The following is a 15,218-nucleotide window of genomic DNA, read 5'->3' on the forward strand; positions in this document are numbered from 1 at the left end:
CCAACTGAAAGCCAATGCCTTTATAGAGGGTAGATGGGGTGACCACTTTTGGGGGTGGGCTGGAGAAAGCCTGGATGCCTGTCCTATTCCTGAGAGTCCAGGGGGATTTTTTTTTTTAAATGATGGTCCTGACCTTTGGGGTTATTGCTATCTCCTAGCTCCAGTAGTAGCCATGCCTGATTGACTTTCCTGCCATAGAATTTTATTTCCCCTAAGGTGTGTCTGTCTTGACGTCTAGTTGGTCCATCTAAACTTTAACAGTCCCTTGATTCCTCCATATGTCTGTCCTGTTGTCTGGTCGCCTTTGGTCTTGCTCCTTACAGGAGAAACTTGGGATTTCCCCTGAGCCCTGTGTCAGGACCATGTGACCTTTCCACTGGAAGGCTCCCTATGTTGAGCCCCCTGAGGGCAGGGGCTGTCTGGCTTCCTTATGTGGTAGTACCCCTCACGCTCAGCACAGCAACTGCTTTATTGAGGAAGATCTTCCCCTTGGATGGGTGAATTCTGGGTCACTTAGAGGTGTAAAGTTATCAATGTACTGGCCTCTTTGGCCTTTTTAGGTGACCTGAGGTTTTCCATAAGTTTCATTCTGCTGTGGCTCAGTAGGACAGACTGGAAGCTCCCTTCAGGCCTGTTCCCTTGCCCCCGTCCCGTCCCAGGAAGAGGAAGTAGCTTCCCACTTGGGCCAAACTCCAGTACTATAGTCGTGGATTTAAGGCCTGCCCCCGGGGGGTCTCTCCCGTGAGGGGCAGACGCAGGGTGGGCTCAGCTGTTTATCAAAACTTTAGACTCGCTTTGAACCAACAGGCCTCCGAGGGGCGCGGGGGCGCTCGCGCTCCCTCCCTCGCCCCGCCCCCCCCCCCCCACCCGGCCGCTCTGGCCGGCCCCCGGCGCCTCGCCTCCTTTCCGCTTCCGGTGTCCCCTAGAGCCATGGCTGCCGCCTCGTCCGCCGCCACTGTCGCGAGCAGCGCCGCGTCGCCGTCCGGGTCGGCGGACCAGCTGCTGTGCAAGGCGGAGGCCGAGAACGTCGAGGAGGAGCTGGAGGACTTCGACGATGACGACGAGGTGCGGCCGGGCGCCGGGGAGGGGGGAGCAGGCCGCGCGCGGGCCCCGGCCCCGGGGGCGGGGACGGCGGCCAGCCTGGGGTCCCGGAGGTGGGCGTTCGCCTGCAGCCTCGGCCGAACGAGGCAGGCCCCCGCCGCCCGCCTCGGTTTCCGCTAGTGCAGACGCTGTCGGGGCTGCCCTTTAGTACTGTCGGGGGCGGGGCGGGAAGAGCCGGAGCCGAGCCTTTTACAGAGGGGGAAACTGAGGCACGGCGCGGCCGCCGGCCTTTATTCCGCAGCCCGATGAGACCTTGGCCGAGAGATTGTGGGGCCTGACGGAGATGTTCCCCGAAAGCGTCCGGTCGGCCGCGGGCGCGACCTTTGACCTCTCCCTCACCGTGGCCCAGAAGATGTACAGGTGAGCAGGGCCGCCCCCGCCCGGGCCTCCCCACGCTCCCCCTCCCGGCCCGAGGTCACCCACCCTCCCCCCCCCCCCCGCCTGGGCGGGTCCCGCAGAGGGCCCACCGTGTCTTCCTGGGGCGTGGGGCAGGTTCTCGCGCGCGGCTCTGTGGATCGGGACCACCTCCTTCATGATCCTCGTGCTTCCCGTGGTCTTCGAGACGGAGAAGCTGCAGATGGAGCAGCAGCAGCAGCTGCAGCAGCGGCAGGTGAGGGCGGGAGGGTCGCCTTGTCGTTGGCCAAATGGGAGCAGCAGAGGAAGGGCCGGATGGGGGGCGGGGGTCCGGTCCCCGCGCTCTGCTTCCCTGGGTCTTCCCTACTCCCGGTGAGGACACCTCCCTTCTCTTACAGATACTCCTGGGCCCTAATACGGGCCTGTCTGGAGGGATGCCGGGGGCCTTACCTCCACTTCCCGGAAAGATTTAGAGAGAAGCCGCTGCATCTGACTGCTTGAGGGGGAAAGAGTTTCAAATTCAACTGTTTGCAAACTGCTGATTATTTGAAATGGCTTTGTTTTTTCTGGGGTTATTTGGGGCATGTTGAACCATCCGAACATTACGGGCAGACTCCTCCTCACCCCTTCTCTAGAGACGTCCATCTTTCTGCTCTGCCCTCCACACCGGCATGAGGTTTTGTTCTTCGGTCCTCCCACTCTGATGCGAGTGAGTGCCAGGACACCGTGACCCCAGCTCTGGCCTCCCCATCCCCACCCCCAAGCTGCTGTCAGTCAAAGCACCCTTGCCTTTTCCTGGAGGACCTGAAGTCAGCAGGGTCATGCTCCTCCCTCTGAGGAGGAACCCGAATCAGACCCAGCGCATCAAGTTTGGGGTGGACGAGAGTCACTGTGAATCTGTGTGTCCTGGAGGCGGGGGGGGGGGGGGGGGGGGGGGGGGGGGGGGGGGGGGGGTCAGAGTGAAGGGTGAAGGAGTCGTGCGTCCTCCTGGTGTGCTGGCTCTTTTTGTTTGCCCTGTAAGCAATGTGTGTATGAGAAAATCCGTGCTGACATTTTGTATTAAATATTAAAAATGATCCAACTCCAAGTCTTGGCCACATGGCTTGTCCGTCCCCCAGTGGCTCCTGGGGATTGGATTTCCTTTATTCTGCCAGCAGTGCAGCCCCCCAGTGCTCCCAAGTTACACAGTGTTTCCAGAAGGAAAGTCCAAAGGTCAGTCCGTCCAGGCCCTGTGTTCCATGCTTCCCAGTACTGGCTAAGAATCTCACCCAGAAGGTGGCCTAGATTCACTGTGCATTGGGTCGGGGCTAGCAGGGGGTTCCATCTGGGGCTCTCCAGGGCCCGCCGACCTTGCCGGCCTTCTCAAAAGCCATTTGCAGAGGGTAAGTAACCAAGTAAGTTCATCAACTATTGGCTCTATTTTGTATGTGAACTTGTAGGGGGAGGGGCAAGGAGAGGGTGGGGACCATTCTGGCAGCACTTAAAAAGTTAGGAGGAAAGCCTTCTAAGGACCACTCCAGTGAAGGAGGGAGAGGCAGCTCTCAGGGTTTGCCACCGGTCTTTTTTCCCTTTGCTCTAGCAAAGGGTGGCAAAAAGGTCACAGGATTTGCCCCCAAGAAATCACAGCTTCACCAAGACCCTCTAGGAGGATGGTTTGGGAGGCCTGAGATCCCTGCCCTACAAAGACTTAGATCCTTGAGGATACGCATCACCACCTAGGCCTATGTCACAATAGATTTGTTTCTGAAAAATGAATCTAAGTGAGCTAACTTGACCTAAAATGGGCCATGAGGAAGACCTGTGCTACTCCTGAGGAGTAACCCCTTTATAAGAAGTCAACAACATGATAAAGAAAAGGATTTATTTTTTTTCCTTTTACATACTTAATTACAGAACTCAGGCAGACAGACGAGTAATGGGATTTATATATGGAGAAATTCCATTTTTTTTAATATTTGGTTTAAACAAAATACATCCTCTGTAAACAAACCCAGCACAAGGCCAACAAAAGGGAGGAAGGGAAGCAAGAAAAATAAACAGCCTAGGGTTGCCCACTGATGGGCAATAGGGCTGGGGGACCCCCTTCCTTGTAGGGATAGGGGTCTCCATGCCCTTGGGCATCAGCATGGGTCCCTGTTCCTGAGCACCAGAGTTGGATATGAACAGAGAAACCAGCCCTGAAATGTTTGTAAAGCGTCTTTGCATATTCCATTGGCTTGTGTACTCCATGTGCATGAGGCCTCTTGTGCCATCCTCGTGAATCTAAGCAAGTTCCTTCCCAGAAAATGGCTGGCTGTCATGGACAGAGCTCCTCCTACAGGCCCACCAAAGTTGGCTGGATCTGGCTGGTGGTGGTGAATGGAATGTCATCGTGCAGGGGTAAAGAGCTCCTTGAGGGGCCAAGCAGCAGGTCGAGTGTGGGAAACGGTGCAGGAGACGTTGCGGCCAGGTGCTGGGAGGGTACGATGCAGGAACTGCTTTCTGGCCGCCATCGTTCAGCATAAAAAATGGCCTTGTTGGATTGTAGGTAAGTGTGCAGAAGAGTGCTGGTGTAAACATGCGCTCCAGTCACAGGTGGGAGAAAGCTACTGATGGCTCAGGCCAAGCGGGCCTGCTCGCTTATGGTCCTAGTTCTGCTGCTGGAGAGAAGTCTGCCCAGTGTGGCTGGCACTCTCACCTGCCAGCACCATCACCAGTAACAGCCAAACAGGCCGCTCCTGTGCTTTCATTTCTAAGGTAGCCACAACTGTGCTTGGATGCCTGTGGTCAGGGGAGCCTGATGACCATCACCTGCCTTCTGCTCTTTCATCTTCCAGAGTTATAAAGTGGCCACCTGAAAAAGACCGTCAGCTGACGGCTAAAGGTCATTCCTGAGCTAACTTGTCAAAGGCCACATCCCATGAAGCTTGCGCCGCCCAGTTTGAGGGCTCTGGCTCTTGGAGCTGCCTCCGCTCCTAGTCCTTCTGCCGGCTCCCGACACCTTCCATGCTATTCCAGTCCTTTATAAAAGTCTGTTCTCAACCTACTCTCATTTGGGGATAAAGTTGAACACGTCCACTTCCCTCCCCCTGAAACTCCTACTCAATGTAGTGAAAGGGTGGGGACTTCCTAAAAGAAGCCCCCCAAGGTCAGGTCACACCCTCACTTAGTGTATGTGTAGCTACTCCACCCTTAACCCCTCCTAAACATGGCAGAATTCAACCCACACCCAATTTCAAGAAACTTTCCTTTTGAAAACACTTTGCTTTAGAGATAAACTCTCAGCGAAGGTGGGCAGAGGGTTGGAATCCTTCAGCATGCTGTACCATTGCTAAGTAAGGTGATGGAGATGATTTCCTGAGAGACCCCTATACTTTAGGCCCTCCAAGCCAGTCACCTGGGCTTCAGAGTATCTTCAGACCCATTAGTTTGACAGGAAAGGGAAAGTGGAGGCAGCATCTCCAAATCAGGGGCAGCGGGGTGGTTAACTCCAGCAACGGTTGTGTCCAGTCCAATGTGTGACCTCCACAAGGAAGGAGAGTCATCTTAGGACTACCCTTTCTCCTCTGCTCTGAGAGCAAGCCTGAGGGGACTTGGACCACATCCTCCCTTCCTTCTCCAGGAACAAGTGGTCATCCCCCCAGCTGACTTATCGCGTTGTCAAGTCTGGAAGAACAAACCCACCAAGATGTGGGGGCAGAAGAGAGAGAGAGAGAAACCTGTGGTGACACAGGCCGCGACACAAGGAAGGCCTGGGGAGGAGGGGGAAGGCAAGGTGGGAGGAGGAGAGGGAAAGAAGGGCAGAGCTGGATTATACATCTGCCCTCCAACTCTGGTGGGCCTCCACCTCCTCTGGCACGACGAGCAGCAGCTCACAATTCTTTCCTTGGAGCTGATGTTTCAAAAATTTCCTGTGGGAAGAAGGCAAACTAATGAAAGAAGTGATGGCAGACTTCAGCCTCAGAGCGATGCATTCCCTACAACTGGGACTCTGGCGTGCCCTTGGGAGCCCTAACTGCTCTGCCCTTGGCAGGCTGTGCTTGGGGAGGGTCATCAGCTGGCTGGCGTCATGCCTATTTGGTTTGTAATGGGGAAATTTATGCCCAACGTTAACGCATCACAACCACTGGCAACACTATGTATGGCTTTCTGTGGGGAGGAGATTCTAGTCTTCACGAGTCTCCGAAGTTATTCCTATGGACTTCTGGAAAGTTAGGAGAATGGAGCTAAGGAGGGCACGGTAACTCCAGCCTTGTCCCTCCTTGGGCAGTGCCCCCACAGTGGAGAGCAGCTTCTCCCCCAAAGCAACAAGATGACCCACCTGAGCTCACTCTCGCCTCCAATCCACTCGGGCACCTTGAGCTTGGAGTCAAGGTTGTAGTAGGTGCCTCCCACCTCCCGGACGCAGATCCAATGCTGCCTTTTGAGTGGAAGCTTCAGCGGTCCCCAGCAGAGGCTGGAGGGGAGATTCATGATGAAGCCCATGACGTTGGAGAGGGCAATGACACTGACGTCCCTGAGAAAAAGAAATGAAGCAAAGCTGGGAAACAGCCGTTTCCCCCAGGCCACTGCACCAGAGAGGCCAAAACCATCCACCTCCCACTCCTGCCGTCAGTGGTAAGGCAGAAGAGTGACCTTGCCAGAACTCTGGTTTTAGTTACCTTCGCTTGTCCCACCAAACTGCTTCATAGCCTTTGGTCTGCAGAGCTGCCATGATCACATTCACATCATAGTTCCCATTTCCCAGCATGCTCTTCTTGTGGGGTGTCACCATGGTGTTTGGAGACAGCCTGCAAACATGGAGGGAGATGGACTCACTCTTGGGTTCTGGAGGGCCTCTGTGCCCCCTAGGTGTGCTCAGGTGGCATTTAATGGAGACAATTCAATGACTCCTTTCTCTCATACTGGTCGATACAATCAGATTGAAGGGCAAGAGAGCCTGGACGAGTGCCTCTGATGCCCAGTCTAGCACCTTTGCCATGCTATATGGCCTCTTGCCCAATGCTACCCCGGGACATTAAGAGGATGTCTTACACAACCTACATTTGTTTCCTGACCATTACCTTTCATAATTGTACCTGTCTGTTTCCAAGTGCAGCAGAACTAAATCCCATAAAGTATTTAGTGATCTGGCTGGAGGTATTTTATTATATTTTATTTGCAGGGCAATGAGAGTTAAGTGACTTGCCCAGGGTCACACAGCCAGTGTCAAGTGTCTGAGGGCAGATTTGAACTCGGGTCCTCTTGAATCCAGGACCGGTGCTTTATCCACTGTGCCACTTAGCTACCCCCTGGCTGGAGGTATTTTAGAGATGGCTTCTCTTTTGTGTCACAGCCAGGAAATTCCACCTATAGGAAGAGGGGCACATTTTCCCCGGATGACCCAGATTTAAGGAATTCCCTGTCCCCCAGGATGGCTCGCCAGACGCCACCCATTAGCCCACCCCATACAAGGGACAAGACTCATTGTGAGTTGAGAGGAGCAAATTGGAGTGGGCGTTTTCATCATTGCTCTCTGTGGTTCCACATATTCTAAGTGTTTGGGTTTTCCTGTGACATTTGGCTACACTTCTGAGCTAAGTCATCCCCTCAGACTTCAGTGTCTGGACCCTGGATTTGGGAAGGCCCCACCAGAAAGGTATGTGGTCAGGTAGGTCCTACTCTGAACTGAAAAGGCTTGAGGTGTGGGCCTGCCCATCCTACCATGGACTAGCCTTGCTAAGCTGAGTAGGCTGGTCACCAAAGGACAAATTTTTTTTTCAGCCAGAAAGCCATTAAGTGTTTCCTAAGGTATACGAGTGACTGGCCTTATTCCTCCACTAGTAAAATCACGGGTCCCTCAACTGTATGCCCATTCAGGTAGTCTAGTCAAAATGATGAATGTAGCAGGTTAAACTATCCAAGCCCTGTTTCTTCAATCACACTTCTACCTCCAATGGGACAGATACTGATACTGCTTTTATTGTGTCACTCCCTTACTCAAGTTTACCCCCCAAGCTCTCATCTCATTTGTAGCTGGTAGAGTGGGACCTGCCAGCAGCCCCATGTCTTGGCAAAGATGCCATGACGCTCTCTCTCCTTAGCGGGGAGGGTGCTACAGCCATCAACTGCATCCCTCCCCCCACTTTGCTTTCTCTTTTCTCTTTCTGGCTCGCAGCAGTAACTCCTTCCTTACCTCGGAATCTAAATGGAAGGTACTTTCTCCTTACAGAGTCGCTAAAGATGGACAGGCCAAACTGTGTCTGTCTGGCATTCGATGCCCTCTGCCAGGAGGCTCTCTCACCCACCTTCCTGCTTGCCTCCAGTGTTCCCTCAAGAGGAGGTTCTGCTGCCAGCCTGGCTTCCCAAACAGGCTCCCTTCCTTCCCGATACATTCCACTCCCCTGTGAATACATCCCAAAGGATGCCTCCTTCCTCTTCTGCCTCTCTAAATTCTCGATACCCACACCCCTCCTGGCTCAGCTCAGCCCCTCTAGGCTCCAGAGCTGTTGGCTTCCCCTTCCCCTCAGGTCTGCACCACTGCCAAAGTCTTTGATCTTGCCTACAGCCTCTGCCCACTCCTCTCCACCCTTAAGCACTGGTCTGACCCTGTCCCTCCCCTTCTCAAACAATGGTGGGGTCACAGAGTCAACGATAGGCCCTCTATATTCTCGATGGGTGTTAATTTAGGACACTGAGCACAAAGAAGTCTGCCTGTTGGATGGCTCTGCTCTCAGCAGTCCACAGGTTCAAAAATCTTGTCACTTTTGAGTCTCCCATTATTTCCCATATGCTGTTAACTGTCCCTTCTCCATTCCTGTAGCTTCGGCCCACAGTGTGTGCTCTTCCTCCATATGTGGGTCTAAGGCCACCCTATGTATATTGCTTCCAGATTAATCTTCCCAAAACAACTTTAATTGAGCCCAAAATAATTTATATGCAAGGCAGTGGACAAACATGAGAAACTATCTGCCCTGCTAGGGGGATCCCACAGGTGCCCAGATAAGTGAATACAAGGTGACGTGAGGAGGGAACAGAGCTGACCCCCGAAGGATAGAGGAAGGCTTCCTGATTGAATGACAAATAAAGAAGGAGGGAGCTGACTTCCTCAAGGAAGATAAAGCTGGAGAGTCCAACAGGAATGAGGAGTGAATACATTCTGGGCAGGACATGGAAGGCCCAGGGAGTAAATGGGGGAGGACCATCGGTTTCTCCTCTTGACATTTAAGCAGAGCCCAGCATGGGTAGCCAAAAACAATTCTTTGAGCAGCTTCTGAGGGGGATGGAGCTGAGAGAGGGAAATGACTTGCAGCCCACCAGAGTCAAGGCCTGATGTGACCCAAGGCCTTTTGGACTGCCTGGCTGCCTCTTGGTGGGGCCATCCCATTGGGAGGCCAGTGTTTTAGGCACGAATGCCTCATTACTTTGTGGATTCACAACTTCAGCCTGCTCTTCCAGGCCCTTTTGCCTCCTTATTTCTCACCCACAAATCCCATGCTCACCTCCGCCCCCATCACTGGGGTCCACCTCCTCACCTGTCCTAGTGCTGATCTCTCTCAAGCTCACCTTTCCCGATTAGGAATTCTCACTGCACCAACAGATGATATCACACAATCTGACACTTGATTATGTGTCACATAATTTGTCTCCCATGTTTCCTGCAGGGCAGGGACTCTGCTCCCGTAGAAGCCCTAAGACCCTCAGATTGGTATCTGTGATTAATCGAGGCTGAGCGGAAGCACCTTCAGTCTCATGCCTGGAAGGATAAGTGGGCCCAGACAAAACCCTCCTGCTGCATTAACTGCTCTGCATTCCTTAGGGCCGCCTCCCCCTGGGCTTAGCCCACAGCCCAGCGGGTGTGTGGGCATACAAACCCAGGTCCTAGGAAACAAGGCAGAGTTCCTTCTCCACATGCCTAGTGGCCAAGTACTCCTCCTGCTCGGGATCAAATTCTCCACTGTTTCAGGAGGATTAAACAGCTCTCTGTTGTCAAGAGAAAACCCCATGGTGACCAGCACTCAGGAGGTGCATGCATACTCCTCTGCAGGAGAACCCAGCAAGTCCTCGCCTTCCCCTCGGGGTCATTCTGCCCGTCCGACTTGGCCTCATGGAAGAATCCAGCTGGCTAAGGGCAGGGACCAGGGAGTCTGGCACCAAACCCACCTCAAGGGCCCCATTAAGGAGGCTTTTACCCTCAGTTCACTCTGTGGCCTGTAACTAAGGAGATCCTGAGAAGGGTTGAGGAAGAAAGGCAGCGGGAAGCAGCCTTGAAGACCGGGGTTCATCTGGGAGTCACCTATGCTCCCCATGCCTATCTCTGCACCTGTACCATGAAGTGGCTGGACCCAATGGCCTCCACCCCAGGATCCTTGGCCTGTCACCATACCTCTCTTGGTCTCAGTGTCTGCCTCTTTAATGCGAGGGGGTGGGGCCAGTCTCCCTGCTCTCTTCAGGTCCACAAGTATCCACTGCCTTCCAAGCCCCTTCTCCCTGGACCTTGGTTTTCCCCTTTGTAAAAATGAAAGTGTTGACTGGCCCTGGAGTCAGGAGGACCTGAGTTCAAATCCAGCCTCAGACACTTGACACTTACTAGCTGTATGATCCTGGGCAAGTCACTTAGCCCTCATTGCCCCACAAAAAAAGAAAAAAGAAACCAAAAGAAAAGAGAGACCTTAATTAAAAAATACTTATAAAAAAAAAAAAGAAAGTGTTGGAATCAGTGGCCCCTGGGGTGGGTCCCTTCTGCCTCTAGAGCTCTGACTCCTGACCCTCCCTCCCTGGGCAGTCAGGATGCCCAGTCTATGCCCAACCTGGGCGCCGTGGACAAGGGCCTTAGTGGTACTTTCCCCATCACATCAGCACGGATTTGCTGCTCTATGCTGGCCTTGGAAAGAAGTGCCCAGACCTGCTGGTCCTGACCCGCACTGACCAGATGGAGACCCAGGAATGGAGGCCAGTGGAGGCTCGGTGACTGCTAAGAGGCAAAGCTGCCCCTGGTCTTGACTCCGGATGCTGCCAATCAACGATGGTGACTTTGATCCAGGGCGGCAGAAAGGACAAAGGAGCTCACTGCTCCCAGGGACTTGGGAGCATCTGTCAAGTCCTCTCACCACCTGCCTCCAAAGGCATCTTCCCTTCAGCCCTCACATATGCCTCGTTAGCTGAACTTCTCCAAAGCCCCTTATGTTGCTGGTGCTGCTGCCAATGCCTTCCCAACTCATTTCAATCAACAGGTCTAATCACACTTCTCTGACACCCCAAGTCCACCCTCTGTCCATCTTCCTTCCCATAGAGCTTTGGGGTGGCTGAATTTAATGGTTCCTTAGATGTAAACCCTACTTGTTTCCAGACAACTCCTTCTGGCTGGTTTATACTAATAAGGAATGAAGACAATAGCTACTTTTTATATAGCACTTTCCATTTTACTGTCTCATTTGAGCCTCACAACAGCTCTGGAAGGGCTGGCACTATTCTTATCACCAGGAAGGCAGAGGTTAAAGTGACTAGCTCAGGGACATCCAGTTCCTAGGTATCCGAGGCAGGATTCAGTTCGGGTCTTCTAGGATTACAGTTAGCACATGTGCAACTGCTAAGAAAATAAATACCTGGCTGATGACTTCAAAGGAATTTGGTAAGCACAGCTCCTCTTTTCTATCCTACTTGGTCAAGGGCTCCCACTGCCTATCAGGTGAGGCCTGCTGGCTTCTGGCTCCAGCCTCATTTCACCCTGCTCCCTTACCTGAACCCTCCACTTGCTGTCCCCCCAACCCACACAACTCCCATAAAGAGAATCCCCCGCCTTCAGCAGGCTTCATTCAGCAAAGCCCAAAGCATCCTGCCTAGTTCAGAGCAGTCTGGAGACTAGGTCTTAGCCATCTCTGGAGCCCCTCACACTGCCCTGCCAAGTGGACATGAAGCATTCTCTTCTTCCAGTTACAGGAAATGGGCTCATGGCTAGCCTTCCTCCCGCTAACAGCTGGAGGGGAAGAGGCAGTAAGTGGTACGGTTTGAAGTCCCTCCCTGGGGCCAAGTAAAAGGTCAGTGGCATAGGTAGCTCGGCTCTTTCTTTTCTCCACCTGGGCAAGAATGGCTTGGATCAGGAAGTGCTTGGGGACACCAGCCACCCCCATGGACAGGGAGGAGGCTAAGTCCTCCTCTCACCTGTTCCACGTAATGTGATGATGTGCCTCAATTCCTAAATGGAAGGAAATGGCAGATAACAGCCATTGATATAGGCCAACGAGGTCCCTGTCTGTGCATCACTACAAATAAAGTTATTATTGCCATAGAAAGTAATCATTCTCATTAAAACTTAGCTGGCACACCGAGATTAAGAGCCTCAAGAGAAAAGCGATGCTGCTTTCAAAGCTCCATCCCTGGCGGGAAAGGTGTTTCTTCCTAGCTGGAGCTCAGCATTCCTAACTCGGGAGAAGGTCCCGGCCTCCCCATTCTGGGTGGGGCCATCCCATCCAGAGGATCCCTAAGTTTCCTCTCGGCTGAGTCCCAGGCAGGCCAGCTCCTTCTAGTTGGGAAGGTCTGACAGGCTCCCAGCCAGGGTTGCTTGGGGTCCATCCAGAAACTGCAGAAATAATCCTCACAACTTTGGAAACACACAAAAACAGGAACTCGAAAGGGCCAAGCTCCATCCCCAAGGCTTTCAGTCTGCTGTCTGGCAGGGAGGGTCACTCCTAGGGGCGGGTGCGAGCTTACAGAAATTCAGGACAGCTTCACTCCCTTCCCTCCCGCCAAGGGAGGGAGAAGTCCCAAGCATCCTGGGCACAAGAACCCCGGGTGGGAAAGTAATTCTCCTACCTCTGAAAAATCTCCTGTAGTGTTTCCCGAGTGAAAGCATTGCTGTCTTGGAAGACGTTGTTTGAGCGCATGGAGGGCACACAGCTCCCGCCGCTGCTTCTCATGGTAGATCTGAGGGGTGCTGGCTGGGCAACTCCAGCGATTCTGATTTGGTCTTGTCACCTCTCCATGGCATGCACCTCATGTTTTTAATTTTCCCTAAAGAGGTGGCCTCAGAAGCTCCCCACCCTTCCCCTCCGAGGAAGAATGCAGCCTCCTGGGCCTGGGGTTGTGGGGTTCACCTCAGTCTCTAGGGGGCCATGATTCTCCCTCAGGGTAGAGGCTAGCAACAGCAGCAGGAACAAAAACCTCCCCCCAAAAGCCTGTTTTCAGTAGGAAAATTCTTTAAGCCTCAGTTTATTTGCTCATCTCTGCTGCTAAAGTGCTGGGTACCCAAAAAAAGAGCAAAAACCCAAGACCATCGTCCCTTTCTTCCGGACTTCTGAGAATGAGTGAACTTTAATTGAAGCCTGCCGAGGGGGCTTGCTCACATCTCTCTTTTTCTTCCATCTCCTTAGGCAGACTGAATCGGAAAGGGAGGAAAGGCCAGGCTAGCAGGTGGAATCCCAGGGCCTCAGGGACCCACACCCCTGCCTTTGGGGGCAGGGCTCCATCCCTTTGGGAGCTGCAAGATGCTGCCCAACACATGCCAAGGTGGAAGAGGGCAGCGCTGCAGAGGTGGCCAATGCACTCCTCAGGGCTCCTCCTAGGGCCTGCGGAAGAGAGAACAACTCCAATCAGCATCCTGGCCACAACAAGTTGCTTGCAAATGACCAGAAGCCAGCAAGCAGGGCCAGACGCCTGGGTAGGGAAGGGATGAGGTGGGGGAGGAAGCCAGGCGGGGGAAGTGGGAGAGCAGGGAGAACTGGACAAACCCCCAAACCCTGCCCCCAGGGCAGGGTTTTATGCACAAGGAGAGATCCCTAGGGCCCAGGGTCCCCACAGTAAAGCAGGGGTAAGACCCTCCAAAGGGACAGGGGGATGGGCCAGGTGGGGGCCGAAGAAATCCTTCTCACCCCCAAGGTCCTGGGACCCTGCCATGGGTTTGAGACCCCTCCAAGGGAGGGAGCATTTAGCTCAGAGCCCTCACCGGCCCTGCCCCAAGGGAACAGGTTGGGGGACCACCTAATGGGGGTGACTCATCAGGGTTCCCCAAATAGCATAAAACCACCCAGGGGCAGCTGGAGGGGGCCAGGCTGGGGGGGGGGGCAGGGATTCCCTTCTCTCCTGGATGCCCTAAATAACTCAGCAACTCTAAGGTGCACACAATCTGGAGGGGATTCCCCAGAGTACGTTACATAAGACCCTCCAAGGGAAGCTGGGGGAGCAGTTGGGGGTTGCCCTTGTCCTCAGCCCCCTCCCCACCTGAGCCCCTCTAAGCGGGGGATCCACCGGATCTCGGCTCCCAGCTGAGCCCCCTGAGGGGTGATTCCCTCATCCTCCCGCCCCACCACGAACCCCTGTAAGGGGAGATTCCCCCCGTCCTCCCCCCATGAGCCCTCAAAAGGGGGATTCCTCTCGTTCCTTAGGCCCACCCCCAACTCTCAGAGGGAGAGCCCCATAAGCCCTCAGAGAGGGATCCCCTCATTCTGAGCCCCCCATGAAGTCCTCAGAGTATCCCCTCAATCCTAGTCCCCTGTGACCCTCGGAGGGGGATCCCTTGTCCTGAGTCTCCCACGAGACCGGAGAGGGGGATCCTCCATTCCTCAGCGCCCCCACGAGCTCTGTAAGAGGGATTCCCTAGCAGTCAGCCCCTTCCTCTCCAAAGCCTCTCGTCCCCTCCAGCTCGGTTCTGGGGAGTGCAGAAGCCTGGAGGGGGTTCTCCTTCTACTCCAGCCCGCGTCCCCACACTCACCTCAGCAGCCAGACTCGGACCCGACCTCGGCACCGGCGGGGGGGGGGTGGGTGGGGAGGAGGAGGAGCAGGAGCAGGAGCAGGGAAGCGAGCCCTGGGGGCGCGCGCGCGTTCCCGTGCTCGACGTCACCGGCCCTCGCCCGGCGGGCGCGTGCTCCGGAAACGCCCTCTCCCTTCGCTCGTCGGCCTCAAGCCCCGCCCCTTAGCCCCGCCTTCCCCAGACTGCGCTGCGCGTCACAGTCACGTCACGTCAACGCAGCACTACTCGTTCCTCAGCGACAACGGCGGGCGCGCGCGTGAGACGTTCGGCGTCAGCGTCAGCGTCAGCGTAGCGGGGGGGGGGGAGAAGGAAGTAGGAAGCTTCGCAGAGTCCGTCCGTCCCCTCCCTCTCTTCTCTCCCCCATCCCTTTCTCTCCCTCCTCCTTCCTCCTCTCCTATCCTCTGTTCCCCCACCTCTCCTTCTTCCTCCTCCCCACATGCTGTATCCTCCATACCTGGCCCTTCCCCCTCCTCTCTCTTCTCTCCTGTACCCTCCTTCCCTACCTTTTCTCCTCTTCTTTTCCTAGTCCTTCCTCCTCCTCCTCTCCTATTTCTTCCTTCCCTCTCTCTCCCTCTTTCTTCTCCCTCCTCCTTCCCTACCTCTTCTCTTCTCTCCCTTGTCTTTCCTCCTCCTCCCCCACCTGCTGTCTCCTCTCCGTCTTCCTCCCTTCCCCCCTTCTCCTCTATCTCTTCCTTTCCTCCTCTCTCTTCCTCTTCCTTCTCCTTCCCCCTCCTCCTTTTTTCTTTTCTCCTCTTCTGTCCTTGGTCCACCCTCCTCTCCTCTCTCCTCCTCTCCACCTCTTCTCTCTCACCGTCTCCCTATTATGCTAAGATACCAAGGAAAGCAAAGACAGCCCTACCCTCAAAGAGCTTATATTCTAGTGGGGAAAGACAATTTAAAAAAAGGAACTAGACGGGGGCAGCTAGGTGCATAGTGGATAGAGCACCGGCCCTGGAGTCAGGAATAACCGAGTTCAAATCCAGCCTCAGACACTTAACACTTACTAGCTGTGTGACCTGGGCAAGTCACTTAACCCCAATTGCCCTCACTTTAAAAAAAA

At 54.4% G+C, this 15,218-nt stretch overlaps 2 protein-coding genes across 2 annotated transcripts; one reads left to right on the top strand and one right to left on the bottom strand.

Annotated features, from left to right (window-relative positions):
- Nucleotides 1-902: 902 nt before the first annotated feature.
- TOMM22 (translocase of outer mitochondrial membrane 22) lies at nucleotides 903-2,265 on the top strand. Its single transcript, XM_043965018.1, has 4 exons — nucleotides 903-1,065; nucleotides 1,343-1,461; nucleotides 1,594-1,711; nucleotides 1,854-2,265. Exons 1-4 carry the CDS (start codon nucleotides 931-933, stop codon nucleotides 1,926-1,928), a joined length of 447 nt encoding a protein of 148 aa, XP_043820953.1. The 5' UTR covers nucleotides 903-930; the 3' UTR covers nucleotides 1,929-2,265.
- A 1,037-nt stretch (nucleotides 2,266-3,302) lies between these two features.
- On the bottom strand, nucleotides 3,303-14,270 carry JOSD1 (Josephin domain containing 1). The gene is given in 7 exon segments (XM_043968491.1): nucleotides 3,303-5,345; nucleotides 5,756-5,950; nucleotides 6,096-6,224; nucleotides 12,226-12,287; nucleotides 12,289-12,352; nucleotides 12,354-12,977; nucleotides 14,120-14,270. Coding segments are annotated over 6 exon segments (606 nt in total). The 5' UTR covers nucleotides 12,410-12,977; nucleotides 14,120-14,270; the 3' UTR covers nucleotides 3,303-5,245.
- Nucleotides 14,271-15,218: the final 948 nt, after the last annotated feature.

This window comes from Dromiciops gliroides, chromosome 5, assembly GCF_019393635.1.
Source record: "Dromiciops gliroides isolate mDroGli1 chromosome 5, mDroGli1.pri, whole genome shotgun sequence".
NCBI lineage: Eukaryota > Metazoa > Chordata > Mammalia > Microbiotheria > Microbiotheriidae > Dromiciops > Dromiciops gliroides.

Coding starts and splice junctions, on each gene's coding strand:
- TOMM22 (XM_043965018.1), top strand. CDS start 931: ATGGCTGCCGCCTCGTCCGCCGCCACTGTCGCGAGCAGCGCCGCGTCG. Junction 1,462..1,593: donor GTGGCCCAGAAGATGTACAG/GTGAGCAGGGCC, acceptor GGCGTGGGGCAG/GTTCTCGCGCGCGGCTCTGT. Junction 1,712..1,853: donor AGCAGCTGCAGCAGCGGCAG/GTGAGGGCGGGA, acceptor CTTCTCTTACAG/ATACTCCTGGGCCCTAATAC.